Source organism: Orycteropus afer, unplaced genomic scaffold, assembly GCF_000298275.1.
Source record: "Orycteropus afer afer isolate SDZICR_OR568_19922 unplaced genomic scaffold, OryAfe1.0 scaffold00068, whole genome shotgun sequence".
NCBI lineage: Eukaryota > Metazoa > Chordata > Mammalia > Tubulidentata > Orycteropodidae > Orycteropus > Orycteropus afer.
The window spans coordinates 1,386,819-1,406,018 of NW_006921655.1; the positions used below are offsets into that span (position 1 = coordinate 1,386,819).

The 19,200-nt window shown below is 37.5% G+C and overlaps 1 protein-coding gene across 1 annotated transcript in view; it reads right to left on the reverse strand.

The window, feature by feature from the left end:
• Window positions 1-1,335: 1,335 nt before the first annotated feature.
• The window catches only part of KNL1 (kinetochore scaffold 1), a 47,817-nt gene continuing 29,952 nt past the window's right edge, over window positions 1,336-19,200 (reverse strand). Inside the window, exons 14-23 of the mRNA XM_042780892.1 lie at window positions 17,678-17,765; window positions 14,427-14,504; window positions 14,223-14,262; window positions 12,357-12,458; window positions 10,677-10,777; window positions 5,011-5,079; window positions 3,318-3,427; window positions 2,431-2,549; window positions 2,176-2,298; window positions 1,336-1,450 (exon numbers count right to left, since the gene is read on the reverse strand). Coding sequence (XP_042636826.1) covers window positions 1,336-1,450; window positions 2,176-2,298; window positions 2,431-2,549; window positions 3,318-3,427; window positions 5,011-5,079; window positions 10,677-10,777; window positions 12,357-12,458; window positions 14,223-14,262; window positions 14,427-14,504; window positions 17,678-17,765 — 945 coding nt within the window. The remainder of the gene's footprint in view (window positions 1,451-2,175; window positions 2,299-2,430; window positions 2,550-3,317; window positions 3,428-5,010; window positions 5,080-10,676; window positions 10,778-12,356; window positions 12,459-14,222; window positions 14,263-14,426; window positions 14,505-17,677; window positions 17,766-19,200) is intronic.

Here is a 19,200-nt window from a genome sequence, read left to right on the forward strand (position 1 = left end):
CAATGACATGAGACAAAGTATATGTGAACTGCTGTATGAAAAGTGAATTTACTCTGTAAATCTTCACCCAAATCCTAATAAAAAAAAAAGAAAAGTTCTCCAAGGGGTGGGAGGGGAGAGGAAGGAAGGGAACACTGCAAAAATAATTAATTATATTAAGTTTAAAAAACAAACCAACCAAACAAAAAATGACCAATTGTTTTTTTAAAAAAAAAGGTTCTCCAAGGAGTTTATGGAAAGAGGGAACATGAAACCTAAAAGATCATGTGATTCTTTGACTTTTATATCAGAAGTGAAATCTGTCAAGAGGGATGATAACATCCATGTAACCCATAGGAAATTAACCTATTTCTAAAGTATAAAACAAATTCTTAAGACAAATTAGTTTAAAAAATATATATATTTTACTTTAGAATTAAATAGAAAAGAAACAAAAAAATTTCATGATTAGGATTTGACTAAAGGTTGGGTGAAAGTGTTTTTAGATTTGTATACTTCACAGATAATATGGGTCATTCAATAATCAATGGTTATGTTCATTTTTGTGTATGAAGAGGGTGTGGTTTCAGGAATTGATACTAATATTAATATTAATATTATACTACCAGAACTTGACAAAATTGGGGTTTTGAATGTGGTGTGGTTTGAAGTGTAATTACTATATCACAAACACTGAAAACAACATTAATTTATTTACATATATATATATATATATACTAGGCCAAAACGAATGAACTTTCCATAGAAAAAATATACTTAATAATTACAAAAACACTAATATACACTATATAATAAAATATGGCAAGGCCTTTAAGAAAAGATGGCAATCAGTCTAATACTTGAGTGCCATTGCTTTCTCTTAATAGCATTTCTGGAATGGAGGAAAAGGATGAATAGTTTGTACATAGATATGTCTGTAATCCAGAAATATATGTCAAGCAGAAGGCATGCTACCAAAAAGACATAGTTCTTTATATGGGAAAATAGCTAATTTTTGGCCAGTGGTTACAACCCATCTTATATGTAAAAGTTGCTCTTAGTTGTTCTTTAGCAGAGAGCACCACTTTAGTTAGAAGAAATTTTCTCTCTGTATCCTACTATTAAAAACTGTGGTAGAAAAATAAGCAAGTTGACTGATAGCAGGCTATTTGAGGCCTCTCATTCCTGACTGTAGAGATTTGGAAACTCACTGTACAAATTAACAACATCATCACTAGAATGAATTTTACCAGACTTCTTTCCAAGAACTAAAGGCCAAAGTTTCAATGGCAATAGAGACCCTGACATCATTATTAACTGCATCCTGCTTGGTTGTTACAGCTGTAGTCCACGGGTCTACTGGTGGAAACGGCAATCTTGAAGCAGATCTTGGGAAATATGCTTGACTACATTCTTCAGGTAGTTGTCTTCTAGTGGCACATTAAATAAAATGGCAGCAATTTCATCTTGGCTGGTAAGAATAAAAGGTAAATTAATTTTTTTGGTAACTTAAAGTTGTCTCTAATTTGATGCAATTCATGTTCTTGGGTATAGTCTTTCAGTTTCCTAGGAAATACAAACAAATGGGCATTTCTGGAAATAAACATATTGTCCAGTTTAAAATGGGATTCCAAAAACAAGGCTTAGGAACTAGCTTTGTATGTAATTGTAAAGATCTTAACCTAGCTGCTTTCTCTGGCTCCAAAAATCTAAACTGTTGGTGTTTCCTGGTGGATTTGAGGTAGGCACATTCTAGGCTCTGCTATCTTCTAAGCGGTCAGCTGTGCGACTAAAAAAGACATAAAATACATCATAGCCTAGTAGATATGAGACACTTTTGGGTCTGGTTCCACAGATTGAGAAAAGTATTATAACTGCACAGCTTTTTAAGTTATTATTCTGTTTTTAGGGCCATAAATGTTTAGTTATTATCTATGATAAACTTATATAGGACTTTTTCTTTCTTAGGTCTGTTTTAGGTAAGAGTATTTCAAAAATGGAGCATCCACTGGAGATAGCAATGGAGGTCAATGGCTTTAAAGGAACAAATTACTCAAAATAAATCAGAAGTGACATATAAACACTTAGCTCTTACTATGGTCCATCTACTTGCTAACCACTTTAAGGAGTCTTCCAAATGAAATAAAAAGGAGAAAAGGTAGTTGGGAGCCATTATCATGATGGCTCTTTACTTACCCAATGTTTCCAAGGTGATTTTGAATGGAGAAAGGTAATGGGACAGATGGATACTGAGCTGAGAGAGACAACATTATCTCAAACTTAGCAAATGCTGCAGAGCTGGAGAATAAAAGCCTCAATCTATAAAAGACAAGATCAACAATTAAAAATACAAAACAAAAACAGACTGAAACACAAATACACTTCTCCCTTTTACAGTGGCATGAAACACATGAGTAAAATAAATATTTTAATAAGTTTTTGACTACGTACTCAGTATTATTTACATCTATATTCATGAGGTTATAATTTGGTCCCCATCTCTTCAAGAATTCAATTTCCTCTCCAAGGAGTCTGCAATGGCTCACTACCAATGAGATTTCTTGAAGCATCTGGGGAAAAAAAGAGAGATGAAATCATGAAAACACTTCAGTGTTTTGTGATTCTTTTATAAAGAACCTAAAGAAATTTAAATAATTTGATATATTTATCATTTCAGGATCCACTGTTGCATATATAAAATTTCAGTTCTGCTTTTTGGGATGTTGTGTTGTTGTTAAGTGCCGTTGAGTCATTTCCGACTCATAGCGACCCCATGCACAGCAGAACGAAACACTGCCCGATCCCGCGCCAGCCCCACAATCCCTGCTATACTTGAGCCCATCATCGCAGCCACCGCATCAATCCATCTCGCTGAAGGCCTCAACCTCTTTCGTCGACCCTCCACCCTACCAAGCATGACATCCTTCTCCAGGGAGTGGTCCCTTCTTACAACATGACCAAAATAGGTGAGACGAAGTCTGGCCATTCTTGCTTCCAAGGAGCATTCTGCCTGCACTTCCTCCAGGACAGATCTGTTAGTTCTTTTAGCAGTCCATGGTACTTTCAGCATTCTCCGCCAGCACCACAACTCAAAAGCATCAACTCTTCTTCGGTCTTCCTTATTCTTGTCCAGCTCTCACATGCATACCAGGCGATTGGAAATATCATGGCTTGTGTCAGGCGCACCTTAGTCCTCAATGAGATATCCTTGCTCCTCAGCACTTGAAACAGTTCCTTCGCAGTTGACTTTCCCAATGCTACACGTCGTCTAATGTCCTGACTGCCGCTTTGGGATAGAGAATATAATTTTTCCTTTAAATACTTCAATCAGACTTTACCTTAGGCACCTGATGCTGTGTTGTACATTTCTTCTTCCAAGAATCCTGTTCCTTAATGTACTGGAAAATAAGCTTATGAACTAAAAGGGAGGAAGGAGGAGCTTTATCCTCTGGAGAAGGAAAAATTAAAAGGAGAGTATTATTTATTATTCATGTTTTATATAACCTAGAAATACTACTATGTAAGCTAGAAATATTCTCAAATTACCAGTAATATAAATAGAGTTGTCCTTTGGTATCAATAGGGAATTGATTCCAGGACCCCTGCAGATACCAAAATCTACAGATGCTCAAGTCTCTTATATAAAATAGCATAGCACTTGCATATAATCTATCCACAACCTCCTGTGTACGTTAAAATAATCTCTAGATTACTTATTAATACGTAATACAATGTAATGCTATATAAATAGCACTTTTTGCTCCCTCTTAGCCTTTGAGAGATTGCTTCGACCACTTAAGTGCTTTTTCTTTTCCTGAATTTTTTTTTTGTGTGTGATTTGGGTGAAAATTTACAGAGAAAATTCACTTTCCATACAGTAGTTCACATATACTTTCTGTCATGACATTGACCACAATTTACCACAAGGCAACAGCTCCCTTCCCACTTACCTCTTCCCTGTGTCCATCCCTCCATGCACTCCTGCTCCCTGAGCTGTCTCCCTGTGCATAAGCAGCCCTTCTTTCTCCCATGATTGTCCTCTCCAAGGACTGTAACTACCTCAGGTGAATGTTCAGCTCATATACCTGTCTTTTGCTTGGCTGGAAGCCACAGGTGTGGGTTCAATTCCAGATCTGAAGGGCAGCTAGGGGTCATAGTTTCAGTGGTTCCACCAGGCTCGATCAGACCAGCAAACCTGGTGGCCCCCCCCCCTTTTTTCCCTCCAAATGATTTTGCTTTTTGTTCCATATTGTTCTCCCTCTCTATCTAGTTTTTCCTGAATATTTTTGATTCATGGTTGTTTGAATCCTTAGATGCAAAACCCATGGATATGGGCAGGGCTGACTATATTCTCTTCTTTTATATTCAAACACATATATATGGTGTTTTTTACTTCCAACACATATAGTGAGCATAAGACATGCCTGCAAAAGCTCAAGGCTTTATCATATACAGAATAAAATTTGGTTTAACAGCATGGGCTTTAAATGTAGCACAAACTTGCATTTAACATCTGGCTTTTCTTACTAGCTGAGTGATCATAAGCATAACATTTCATTTTCTGAGCTATAGTTTCCTAATTTGTAAAATGGGGAATAATACCTACCTCACAGTATTGATATAAATATATCCATGACTGATACAGAGTAAATATTCATAATGGTAATTTTAAAATTATGGAAATAACTATTATAATCATTGCTGAACACCTAGTAATAATTAAAAAAATTATTTTCTTTTAAAACCTATCATTTTTAAACTCTACATGTTTGCATTATTAGCTAAGCAGTTTTATGTCTAATATATATTTCTAAAGACAAATTGGGCAATCCTACTTCTGTAGTGATACTGCCTTGGAAACCCAAGGAGGGGTCACTATGAGTTGGGTTTGACTCAACGGCACATAACAACAACAAAGACAGATTATTATTATTATTGTTTCCATTTAACTTAGCATGTGAAGAATTCTTAAGGAGAATTTACACTTGTAATTGACAACAAATTTTAGAGGCTTAAATGTTTTTAACTTACCATCTAAAACAGATTGAAAATTCAGGTCAGCAATCTTCCTATAATCCTTGTTCAAGAAAGGAAGACCAACTAGGAAGAACCAGAACAAGGATAAATATTTATTTGTATTATTTGATTTTAAGCCACATAAAACTCGGTACCTTAGAGTCCTACTCCTTCTGGGTGTTGTTGTTATTATGTGCCGTCAAGCCGGACCCGACTCATAGCGACCCCTCCTTGGGTTTCCGAGGCAGTATCACTACAGAAGTAGATTGCCCCATCTTGCTTCCGAGGAGTGGCTGGTGGATTTGAACCACCAGCCTTCTGGTCAGCAGTCAAGTGCCTTAGGCACTATGCTACCAGAGCTCCCTCCTTCTGGGTAGAAGGGGTTTTTTTGTGTGGGTTTTTCAAGGTTTATCCTTGAATCTTTTGAATAGATTATTCTCTGTATACGGTATGATTAGGAGCTCTGGTGGCATAGTTCCTAAAGCATTTGACTGCTAACCAGAAGGCTGGTGGCTCAAACCCACCAGCCACTCCTCGAGGAAAGAGTGGGCAATCTATTTCCGTAGAGATATTGCCTCAGAAACCCAAGGAGTGTTGATGTGAGTCGGAACTGACTTGATGGCAGTGAAAGTACACGGTAAAAGCTACCCTGAAACAGCTGGACTCACAGATTGGCAGGCCTTTGAAGGATATTTAAGGTATAGTATACAGCTATATTTGTAAAGCTTCCTCCTCTGACCCCTAACTTCTGTGCAAAGATAAATTAATTTTCAGGAACCATAATAAAGAGTATGGCTCCTGGCTATGTGTGAGTTTTCAGGCTTAACCATAGACAATTATAGATTTCCTGCTGGCAGGCCTCAGGAGGAAAGCTGCCTTCCCCAACCAGACTTGGTGTATAGCCATGCATTGCTCTCTGTGAAGGGAGCATTAATCAGTGATGAAGTCTCTCCCCACCTCCCACCAGCCATGCTGTTTTGAATATCTGCCTTCTTAGCTTAAGTACCTCTTCCCGGCCCAATGGGTCTATAAAACTGCAGAAGCCTTTTTGCTTGAGGCTTACTTGACAGTGAGATAGTCTCCACAGTCTCTGCACTGATCCACCTCTGACCCTCACTGAATACTATGCCTGGGGAAATAGGGAAGAAGAGGGAATTGGTGCTTTCTCAGGGTTTCTTTTGCTTATGCTATCACAGTAAGAGATTAAAATCTTGACTGTTACATTCATTTTGGATTCCTGTCTTAATTGAGTATTCTGTCATCTGACAACTCAGCTTTCCCCAGCTCAGCTCCCTGACACATATAAGGAAAATACAGGTAGTTATGAGCTCTCCACCCCTTGTACAAATACAGTAAAGATGACTTATACCTTTAGCATTATAGTAATGAGTTTTAGGTAGCCAGGATAGCTGCTTGCTCTTCAAGACTATAGAGTTATCTCCTGTCTCTTGAATTCTGATTCTTTTCTCTTTGTTGAATACTAAATGGGATACTGTGGTGCAGTGAATTATTTAATATTGCTCTTCTAGCCATGGTCTTTGTGACCCCCACCAGATGACTGTGTGGGACTACGCAAATATGAGGTACTTATGGCCCTCCAAGAGAACTAAACCATTTGCTAACAATGTAAATAAGGTACAAGGCACTTTTGTGGGGATGGGACCACAGAAATAAGGTATACAGAACCCTAATTCAGGGATTGATCAGCTTTGGCATTTCATTGTCCATCCTGGAGGTGAAAGGGGGATCTTATTACCATATGTTGTTGTTGTTGTTGTTGTTATGTGCCATCGAGTCAAACCCGACTCATAGTGACCCCGCCTTGGGTTTCCGAGGCAGTATCACTATGGAAGTGGGATTCCCAACCTTCCTTCCAAGGAGTAGCTGGTGGGTTTGAACCACCAGCCGTCTGGTTAGCAGGCAAGTGTCTTAGCCACTATGCTACCAGAGCTCCTTTATTACCATATAGACAGAAGAAAAGCCCATAGTGCTCCTGTGCTGAGATGACAGAGATGACAGCAGGAGAGGCAGAAAACCAAGAGACTGGCATGAGATGGAGTAGGTGGCTTCCCTGCCCACAGAATTAGAAAGCTGAGTGCCTTCAGGCAGGATGCTTGCTGGTGGAGTGGGATGCCTCCTATAGGCACCTATTGGCAAAGCTAAAAGAGCACTGTAACACTGGCCACAGCAGGGCAGAAGCTGAGGCTGTCCTGATTAAGAACTGTATCCTGAGTTGTTTCTGATCCTGAATTATAACTTGTTACTTCCCTAATAAACCCCATAATCATGAGGTTGTCTGTGAGTTCTGCGTGGCCACTGCAACGAATTGCTGAACCCAGCAGAGGAGTAGAGAATGCCGTGGAAGGGATGGTTGGTGTCAAAATTGGTAAAAAGTTGGAGGATGGAGGCATGTCTGACCTCAGCCTCATGGGAATCAGCCTTCCCCCACAACCTTTCAGCAGATACCGTAACGAGAAAAACAAGACATCAACCTATGACCTCAAGAAGCTTATAGCTTAGGGAGACACCAGATTAACTACACTAATAAACACACTGAACACTACAGACTGTGATAAGTGGCTGTAAAGAAACTACCAGAAGCAATGAACACATGTAACAAAGGTAAATGGTAGAGGGGGTGGGTATAGGGCTTCAAACTGTACATGGCACCGTTTAGTCAAGAGAAATGTAAACAAACATAAAGATGCAATATTAAAATTTAGTATATACTGTACTACTGTAGTAATTTCATAGCCACCTCCTGTTGCTATTGTGTTGAACTCAAGTATAGTTGAGTATCCGCTTAAAATGCCCTGTGACACTCATCTCCGCATGAGCAGTTTGTCTCTCCAGTAAATTGTGTATTGCAGTAATAAGTGATCTCTCACAGTTCTCACATATTTTTCATTGTGTTTATTGTAATACTGTAAACCTAAAATAGAACCATGGGAACCACACAAGGTCCCACTGGTGATGCTGGAAGTGCTCCCAAACACAAAATCATGATATTATAAGAAAAAGTTGAATTGCTTGATATGTACTGTAGACTGAGGTCTGTAGCTACTGTTGCCCATCTTTTCACGAGAAATGAATTCAGGATAAGGACCACTGCGAAAAAAGAACAGGAAAATCATGAAGCTGTTGGTGTAGCTACTCCAGCAGTGCAAAAACCTTGCACTTTTGGGAAATATTTGTTTTCATTTTGTATTGAAACTACAGCATATATGTGGGTAAAAAAATCCAATTAAGTAAGGCATACCTATAGGGTCTAATATGAGTCAAGCAAAAGTGAAGTCATTACATAACAACTTAAGGCAAAAGAAAGGTGAAAGATCTCAAGCTGGAGAATTTAATGTCAGCAAAGGATTGTTTGATAACTTTAGAAAGAGGTTTGGCTTAAAAAATATCAATAGGACAAGCAGCTTCTGCTGACCAAGAGATAGCGCTGAGAAGAAAGGATATTTATCTGAACATAGTTTTAATGTAGAAGAAAGTACCCTATTCTGGTGGAAAAAAAAATGCCACAATGGACATATATTTGTAAGGAAGAGAAGTGAGCACCAGGACTTAAGGCAGGAAGGGAAAGGTTAACTCTACTGTTTTATGCAAATGTAGTCAGGTTTATGATCAGGACTACCTTATCTATAAAGCTACTAACCACTGAGCCTTGAAGGGAAAAGATAAATACCAGCTGCCAGTCTTTTGGTTGTACAAAAAGGTCTGGACAATGAGAACCCTTTTTCTGATGGGTTCCATCAATGCTTTGTCCCTGAAGTCAGGAAGTACTTTGCCAGTAAGAGACTGGCTTTTAAAGTTCTTTTGATATTCGACAATGCAATGCCTCTGGCCACTCAGAACCCCATGAGTTCAACATTGAAGGTGTTGATGTGGTCTACTTGCTCCCAAACACAACATCTGTAATTCAGCCTCTAGATCAAGGGGTCATAAGGACTTTTAAGGCTCATCACACATGGTATTCTATGGAAAGGATTGTCAATGATATGGAAGAGAACTTCAAAAGAGAGAACATCATGAAAACCTGGAAGGATTACACCACTGAAGATGCCATCTTTGTTATAGAGAAATCTGTGAAAGTTATCAAGCTTGAAGCATTAAAATCCTGCTAGAGAAAATTATGTCCAGTTGTTGTGCATGATTTCACAGGACTTATGACATAGCCAACTAAGGAAATCATGAAAGAGACTGTGGATATGCCAAAAAAGGTGGGGGATGAAGGGTTTCAAGATATAGATCTTGGAGGAATTCAAGAGCTAACAGAAACATACTAGAGGAATTAACAGAAGATGACTTAATGGAAATGAGTGCTTCTGAACCAGTGCCAGATGATAAGGAAGAAGACATAGAAGAAGCAGTGCCAGAAAACAAACTGATATTATTAGATAATCTGGCAGAAGGGTTCCAGCTATTGAAGACTGCTTTTGACTTCTACAACATGGACCCTTCTATGAGACAGAGGCACTGAAAACTAAAGCAAACAGTAATAGAAGGATTGGTATGGTATAGAAACACATTTAAACCAAAAAACCAAACTCATTGTCACTGAGTCAGATCTGACTCACAGTGACCCCTCCTTGGGTTTCTGAAGTGGTATCACTACGGAAGTAGATCGCTCAACCTTGCTTCTGAGGAGTGGGTGTGAACTGCCAGGCTTCTGGTTAGCGTCAAATGCCTTAGGCACTAGACTACCAGAGTTCCCAGAAACATATTTAGAGAAAAGAAAAAGCAAAACTGGCTGACTGAAATTACGATGTATTTTTGTAAAGTTACATGGGTGCCCGCCTCTACTGCTTCCCCTTCTACCTTCTCCACTTCTTCCTCCTCTACCATCCTTGAGACAGCTCAACCAGCCCTTCTTCTTCCTCCTCCTCAGCCTATTCAATGTGAAGATGACAAGGATGAACCTTCATGATGATCAACTTCCATTTAATGAATAGTAAATAGTCACCATGGTGTATAGTTAATAAATTTACCTGTTGTTTATGTGTGTGAGTTATCTTTGTGTGAAAATATTGCAACTGTATGGCAATAAAGGTGTTAATCAACTGTTTACGTTACTCGTAAAGCTTCTGGTCAATAGTAAGCTATTAGTAGTTAAGTTTTTGGGGATTCAAAAGTTATATACAGATTTTCCACTGTGTAGGGGCCAGCACCCCTAAACCCCACAATGTTCAAGGGTCAACTGTAGTCCAAGAAAAAAAATACATAGAGATACTGACAGTTATACGACACCAATGAAATAGCTGGGACTCTAATTACTATGCATTGATGCCTGACAATTATTTTGATAAACCCACCTTATACACAGAACTTCCAATTAACTTTTTAGCATCTCACTCTTAAGTATGAGTAAACAGTGAAGAGTTACCAGCCATTAGAGTAAACCCTCCATTACCAAAAAAAAAAAAAAAAAGGAAAGAAAGGAATTCAGGGGAAATAGACATAAATAGTATATTTATCCATTACTTCAATAGGCAAAATTTTTATCATCTTATGTAATTCAACAATGGGCAACTTTCACTAGTTGCATTTAAAAAAAAAAACTTCAAATATTTTCAGCAGTGCTTTCATTATGTTAGTAATTATTGTATTAAAATAAAGATTTGAATCTTTACTGAGTTTAGCCATATTTTTCTGCAGAGGAATTATCTTTTGTTACTTACCCTCTGCTTCTCCAAAGGTTATGGTGAGCTCTATTGTGTCATAAAGAAAGGTGAATACAGCTTGATCATCACTCCATTCAATGACATCCCATTCAGACAAGCTGGAGAGAGAGAAATAAGGCATTTTCTTGAGATAAAAGAAGAATGATAATTTCTGATCTTACTCAATTTCTGATCTTACTCAAACAGTACCAGTAGTAGCTGGACATGTTTTTCCGTGACATTAGTAGATAATCTATATTGTAATTCAAATATTGTGAATATATAATCTTATGCTATTGGAAGAAGTAAGAACAGATTCAATCTTGAGGTATGAATCTGAGAGAAGCTAAGACTAAGCAATGAAAAGTGTTAAACATTTTTAAATTATAACTTCATAGCTCTTCCACTGTTATTTTCTGTTTAGTGTTGAGAAGATTGATTCTTTTGAGGTGGTACTGTGTCGTTGCTGTTTGCTGTCAAGTCAGTTCTAATTCATATCGACTTCATGTACAACAGAATAAAGCAATGACCAGTATGCACCATCTCACAGTCGTTGCTCTGTTGAGCCTATTGTTGCAGCCACTGTGCCAATCCATCTTCCTCTTTTCTGCTGACTTTACCAAGCATGATATCCTGCTCCAAGGACTAATCCTTCCTGATTACATGTCCAAAATACTTAGATGAAGTCTTGCCATCCTCACTTCTAAAGCATATTGTGGCTGTACTTCTGCCAAGATAGATTTGTTTGTTCTTCTGACAGTCCATAGTATAGTCAATATTCTTTGCCAACACTGTAATTCAAATGCATCAATTCTTCCTCAGCCTTCGTTATTTAGCTTTCGTAGGCATAGGAAGCAACTGAAAATACCAAAACTTGGGTCGGGGCACCTTAGTCCTCAAAGTAACATCTTTGCTTTTCAACACTTTAAAGAGGTCTTTTGAAGCAGATTTTCCCAATGCAATACATCATTTGATTTCTTGACTGCTACTTCTATGGGTATTGATTGTATATCCAAGTAATATTTTCTCCATTTATCATGCTGTTGCTTATCGATACAATTGTGAAGAGTTTTGTTTTCTTTATGTTGAGATATAATCCATACTGAAGGCTGTAGTCTTTGATCTTCATCAATAAATACTTTAAATCCTTATCGCTGTCAGCAAGCATGGTTGTGTTATCTGCATATCACAGGTTGTGAATGAGTCTTCTTCCCATTCTGATGCCACAACCTTCATATTGTACAGCTTCTTGGATTATTTGCTCAGCGTACACATTGAATAAGCATGGTGAAAGGATATATATATACCTTTACTGATTTTAAACCACAGAGTATCCCCTTGTTCTGTTCAAAGCATTGCCCCTTGGTTTATGTACAGGTTCTCCATGAGCACAATTAAGTGTTCTGGAATTCCTATTCTTTGCAATGTTATCCAAAATTTGTTATGATCCACATAGTCAAATGCCTCTGCATAGTCAATAAAACACAGGTAAAGATCTTTCTGGTACTCTCTGCTTTAGCTAAGATCCATCTGACATCAGCAACGATATCATAGCCTTTGTTTCATATCCCCTTCTGAATCTGGCTTGACTTTCTGGCAGTTCCTTGTCAATATACTGCTACAACTATTTTTTTAATTACTTTCAGCAAAATTTTACTTGTGTGTAATATTAATATTAATGATACTGCTATTCCTTACCTCAACTGATCCAACAGCTCTTCAGTTCTGTTTGTCTGTTTTTGTACAATGTCTATTTGAGCAAGGGTCTGCTTTTTCTGTACTGCTAGTTCTAAGAGATTTCTGTAAATGAAATCAGATATTCAAAGAAAGGTAAATCTTTTATTATAGAATTCAGACTCTCTTAACATAAAAGATCTATTTTAAGAAGTCACATGCTATAACATACTACACAAAACATTTTTCCACCTCCTACTTTGGCAAGTACTGACTGGGATCTTAAAAGCTTGCAAGCTGCCATCTAGATGCAGCGATGGGTCTCTCATCCAAAGCAAAGAAGAATGAAGAAAACCAAAAATTCATGGAAACAGTCAATCCTAGCGAATGGTACATCATCCGATCTGCAGCCTATATGACTATGAGATCAGAAGAACTACATGGTGCCCAGCTACCACTGTCAACACTTGGAAGGGAATCTATGTAGGAGATCCTGGACAGAGAGGGAGAACAATGTGCAACAAAACTCAAAATCATTTGGAAGAAAAAAAAAGGGGGTGGGGACCAGGTTTGCTGGTCCGATAGAGCCTGGTGGAACCACTGAGACTATGGCCCCTAGCTGCCCTTCAGATCTGGAATTAAACCCACACCTGTGGTTTTCAGCCAAACAAAAGACAGCCATATATGAGTTGATCCTGTACCTGAGGAAAATACACTCCTTGGAGAGAACAATCATGGGAGAAAGAAGGGCTGCTTATGTACAGGGAGACAGCTCAGGGGGCAGGAGTGCATGGAGGGATGGACACAGGGAAGAGGTAACTATTGGGAGGAAGTGGGAGGGGAGCTGTTGCACTGTGGTAAATTGTGGTCAACGTCATGAGACAAAGTGTATGTGAACTGCTGCATGGAAAGTGAATTTGCTCTGTAAATTTTCACCCAAATCACAATTTAAAAAAAAAAAAAGGAGAAGAAGTCACATGCTAGATAGCTTAGTAGTGAAGGAATAATGCAAGTGAATGGCATCCATTTTGGTATTTTCAGATTTTTTTTGTTCTTGTTGTTGTGTGTTTTTGTAATAATCTAGAAGTATGGGTCTACTTAGGAAACCTAGATCAGTATCTCTCAAAATGGAATCCATTAAGGTTATCTTTGGGAGTTCTTAAGATCGTTTTTAAAATTTACATTTTCTTTTTGGTAATAAAAATATTAATATAACCATATTGTAAAACATATATAGGAGCCCTGGTGGCACAGCATTTAAAGCGCTCAACGGCTAACCAAAAAGTAGGTGGTTTGAACCCACCAGCCATTCCTTGGGAGAAAGGTGTAGCAGTCTGCTTCTGTAGAGATTTATAGCCTTGGAAACCCTATGGGGCAGTTCCACTCTGTCCTATAGTTTTCACTGTGCATCAGAATCATCAGCGGCAGCAGGTGCTTTGTAAATCATATGGATGCTCTCCTTAAAACTGAGACATGCTTCTGTGTCTGTATTTGGTGTTATTGTTTAGTTTGCTAGAGCAAAATAGAAGTTATGTTTTGGCAGTCTTTTTGCTAGCATCAATTTAATTCCAGTCAAACATTATCAACTGTCAAACTAATGTTATCAATTGGAACTGTATAGGTTTTGTCGTTATTTGTATTTAAAACCATTTAATGCTAGATTTATTTAAAAGGATCCTGATATTCAAGCTTGAGAAATACTGGTATTTTCTTGAATTGACTTCCTATAAACAATAAATGCTTAGAAAATATTGTTGACTAAGATGAGCCCCAAGGTCCAGTTCAAAGTACAGCAGAAGCCCCAAGACTGTTTTAGTCAAGACTCACAGCCTCAATCTGATCAGTCTAGTGGAGTTTAGCATTATATTTTCTAACACTCAGAAAACTGACCTTTGAAGCTCTTCTTCTTCAGTTTTCAACTGTTCTAGGTCTTTGAAAAGAAAATTACAAATCCATCAGTATGAACGAACATATTAGAATGTTGTCACAAAAATCATCAGTTTCATTGAAAATTCTGATTTAATATCACATAAAATACACACATACAGAACAGATTTTTTTTTCATTTATTTTACATTATTAACTAATTGTTACCTTTCTCTGCAGCTTTCATTTCAGAATCCCATTCTCTCATAGGATTTTCTTTCTTTTCATCTTCTAAATATTTAGTTTCTAAAGTAGACAACACACACTAGAATAACTCAGCCAAAAATAATTTATTAAACAAGACATAAAAAGAATAGATAATCCCAAGACTAACTGTTGCAAGTATTTCACAAATACCCAACTTTCCTTGCCAATAAAGTACTTATCTGTAATTATAATATACACAGACTTGTCTTTTTGTGTGCTAGAAAATGGACTTTGAACCATCATATGATATCTCCACTAACATAATTTGCATGTAATTAGGCAACCTCCATGGGCTAAGTAGAAGCAGATACACAAATACATGTACCCACATATTTAAATTTTTTCAAACATAGGAATCATCCTTAAAAATATCCTCTCTCTAAACATCCAAACCATCAGCAAGTTTAGATTTTAACTCAAAACTATCTTTTGAATAAACATTTTTTCCTTAACTATCAGTACCCTTTAATATAACCTCCTTTCTTAACAAAACTAGTCCAATAACTACCTAACTCCTCATATTTACTCTAGATCTACTCAAATCCAATCTCTACAATGCATTCAGTGCTTTAACACCCTTCAAATGAGTATTCAGTTAAAAAAAAAAAAAAAATCAAACCCACTGCCATCAGTTGATTTCAACTCATAGTGACCCTATAGAACAGAGTAGAACTGCCCTATAGGGTTTCCAAGGCTGTAATTCTTTACGGAAGCAGACTGCCACATCTCCAGCAGAGCAGGAGGTTCAAACCACCGACCTTCTGGTTAGTAGCCAAATGCCTTAACCACTGCACCACCAGAACCCCTTGGGTTCACTATTAGAAAAAATAAAAACTCCTAAAGAGGCCTTCCCTGGCCTGTCCCCTAGTCACATCTCCAGTTTCATCTCAGAGATTCCTTTTGCTCACTCTCTTTCAGCCACAATGGCCTTATTTCAGACCCTTGTACTTGGTATATTCCCTTTTGTAGAAGGGCTTCTGCCTGTGTTATTTGTATCTAATAGTCTGCTCTACCTTTCCTTTTCACTTTGGTAACTCTTACTCATCCTTTAGATTTTAGTTTAAAAGGCATTCCTCAGAGTGAAACCTCCCTCACCTCCTGCCTAGGCAAATTTTTTTACAGACTTGAATTACAATGTAACTTCTGTTCCATAGCACTTAACATAAAAGTTTTTGTTTAATGCCTATATTCTCTTCTAGACTGGATGCTCCATTAGGAAATTTTGTTTTTGTGTATTCTTAGCACCAAGCACTGTACATGGCACACAGTAGGTACTCAGTAAACTTGCTCAACAAATAATGAAGAGCCAGGAAAAAAATAAGAAGTTCCAATCTGATGGCTTCTATTTTTCTCCCTGAAATAGAAAGTGAAGAACAAAGGCATGGGGCAGTCTAAGATGATGGAATTTATATAATCAATCAATTCAATGAAGAAAATGTATACTTATCAGTGCAAAGCACTGGCTAAGAGCTTTGAAGGATAGGGAGAAAAATTAGACCTCATCTTTGCCCCTAGAGAGCTTACAATTTAGTTAGGAAGATAAAACTATAAAAAAAATAATTATAATACAGTAGATGTGATAGTTACTATAATCAAATCTAAACCAAACCCTCATAGTATGTTGCCCTCATAGTGAGTCTGCTTCATAGTGACCCTGTAGGACAGGTAGAACTGCCCTATAGGGTCTCCAAGGCTGTAAATCTTTATAGTACCAGACTCTCACATCTTTCTTCCATGGAGTGGTTGGTGTTAACTTTTTGATTAACCATTGCACCATCAGGGCTCTTTAAATACTATACAGAGTACTAATAAAATAGTTACAGGAGCTCAAAAGGGAGACTACTTCCTATTGGTGGAACACAGAAGATTACATCAGCAAAGACAAAGTGGGAGGAATGCATAGGAATGACTAGATTTGGTAGGAATATAGGGTGGGTAAGGGAGTAGTGGGTAGTCACATAAGAAAGGAAGATCTGAATATGATTGTAAAGAAATGCTATGCTCAGGAGTTTGGACTTTACTTTGTAATTAATGGAGTAACAAGGAAAACTGACCTTTATGATCTGGCAACAATGTGCAGGTTAGACTGGAAGGAGGCAGAATGAAGGTAAGGATATAGAAAGATTAGTTAGAATACTTGAAACAGCACATTTCAGAATTAATGAAAGCCTTAATAGGAATGGGAATGAGAAAGAATATGAGATGCTGAAGAAGAGATATGACAGAACTTGGTAAGAGACAGTCAAAAGCAATGAGAGTTTTGAGCCTTTTATAATACAGCAATGGTGATTCCATTAATAGAAATGAGAAGCATAACAGGGAGAATAAGTTTTGGATTTTATTTTGGAGACAGAGATATTTCAGTTTTATTCACACTAGCTTAAGGTGCTTACAGACATTTATGCAGAGAGGTTCAGCAGGTAGCTAGAAATATTAAGTCTCGAACTCAAGAGAATGAGACTAAAGATACCCTCATCCAAAATAACTCTAAGCTGCCTAAATGCAATATTTGTGCTTTATATATGTCTATATTTTTTCCAATGCTAAGCACAAACACTGTAGAGCATGCAGTAAGTGTTCAACCGAAGCTTAATAATCGTGACTGAATTTGGGGAACATTCACAAAAACATAATTGTTAAGATAGATAAAAAGCATTAGGGGAGAAAATGAAGAAAAAGAAAAGAGCTGAAAGAGAGGCTAACAGAGATAAAAGAAAGGAGAAAAGAATAGGGTCAGGGAGGTACAGTATCATAAAAGTGAAGGGAGATGAGTTTCAGGAAGAAAAGAATAACTATCCAAGTCAAATTTCTAGAAAGAGGTCAAGATGGCTAAGGATTAAATTTGATGATTATGTAGAATTTTGTGACCTTTGAAAAACCAATTTCAGGAGAGCAATTCTAAAAATTCAGGATTATAAGAGGTCAAATCAGAATGATAGCCCATTTTCAGATAGCATAAATTTATCTATTAAAAACACAAGATAATGGTTTAGGTTTAGAATAACTTTCCAAAGGGACTTACTTACTATCTTGGGCAATTCTTGTTGATTGTGTTAAGGATCACCACAGCTAATGAGCTTTAATTTGCTTTAATTGAATATCTCAAGCCGCTAACACAAGACTTCAGCATAAAGATACCATCAATCTCTACTGTAGGGAAAAATTTACATAAAATTAAATTTTCTTTCAGAAAAGTATTCAAAATACTTTACCTATTTCCACCTTAGTAAGACAGTTATCAATCTTCTTAAGTATGCTGTCTATCGCGTGTATTCTCTCCTGAAGTTTCTTCCTCTCATTCTAAGAACAAAAAAAAATTGTCAAATTAAACCTCTGAAGAGAAAACCCAGAACAAAACAAAATGGTTCAGATTGCTGACAAAACTGTTATGTCTAAATCATGAGTAGGCAAATCTTAAGATGAAGGTCAAAGCTTCAATCCTGGATTTAAACATTTTTTAAAGGATATATAATAAATGAATATAAATTCGTTGTTTTTTTTTTTTTTGTACTTTTGTTTATTCTAGTATTTCCATGTGTGTTCCATGGAATACTGATTCCACAGGATCTTATTTTTTTAATTTTATTTTGATTTGGGTGAAGATTTAGAGAGTAAATTCACTTTTCATACAGCAGTTCACATACACTTTGTCTCATGTCATTGACCAAAATTTACAATGCAACAGCTCCCCTCCTACTTCCTCCCCATAGTTACCTCTTCCCAGTGTCCATCCCTCCATACTCTTCTGCGCCCTGAGCTGTCTCCCTGTGCATAAGCAGCCCTTCCTTCTCCCATGATTGTTCTCTCCAGGGCGTGTGTCTACTTGAGGTAAATGTTTAACTCACATGCCTGTACTTTGTTTGGCTGGAAACCACAGGTGTGGGTTCAATTCCAGACCCGAAGGGCAGCTAGGGGCCATAGTCTCAGTGGTTCCACCAGGCTCTATTGGACCAGCAAACCTGGTCCCCACCTTCTTTTTTTTTTTCCTCCAAATGATTTTGAGTTTTGTTCCGCATTGTTCTCCCTCGCTATGCAGGATCTCCTACATCCCTTCCAAGTGGATGACAGTGGTAGCCGGGCACCATTTAGTTCTTCTGGTCTCATAGTTGTATAGGTTGCAGATCGGATGGTATACCAGTCACTAGGACTGATTGTTTCCATTAATTTTGATTTTCTTCTTCTTGATGAGGAGAGACCCATTGTTGCATCTAGATGGCAGCTTGCTAGCTTTTAAGCACAGGATCTTAATATATATTACTTAAGGAAAAAAGCTCTATGATCAAATAAATATGGGAAACAGACAGAATTATGGCTTTTTTTTTTTTTTTAAATGATTCTTTACTTTAGACTTTAATATGCTAGCTATTACATTTCTCCAAAAGGGGGATATTGAATATAGCATTTCCCAGACCTACTCATCAATGGAAATACTTTTATGCACAACATTTCTTTCTCTCTTTTTTTAATTTTATTGTCATTTGGGCGAAAGGTTACAGAGCAAATTCATCTTCCACACAGCAGTTCACATACACTGTCTCATGACATTGACTACAATCTCCCACAATGCAACAACTCTTCCCATAGCCACCACCTCCCTGTGTCCTTCCCTCTCATGCACTCCTGCCCCCCTAACTGCCTCCCTGTGCATACAGTCCTTCTATTCTCCAATGATTGATCTCTCCAAAGAGTTTATTTACCTAATGTAAATGTTCAGCTCATATGCCTGTCTTTTGTT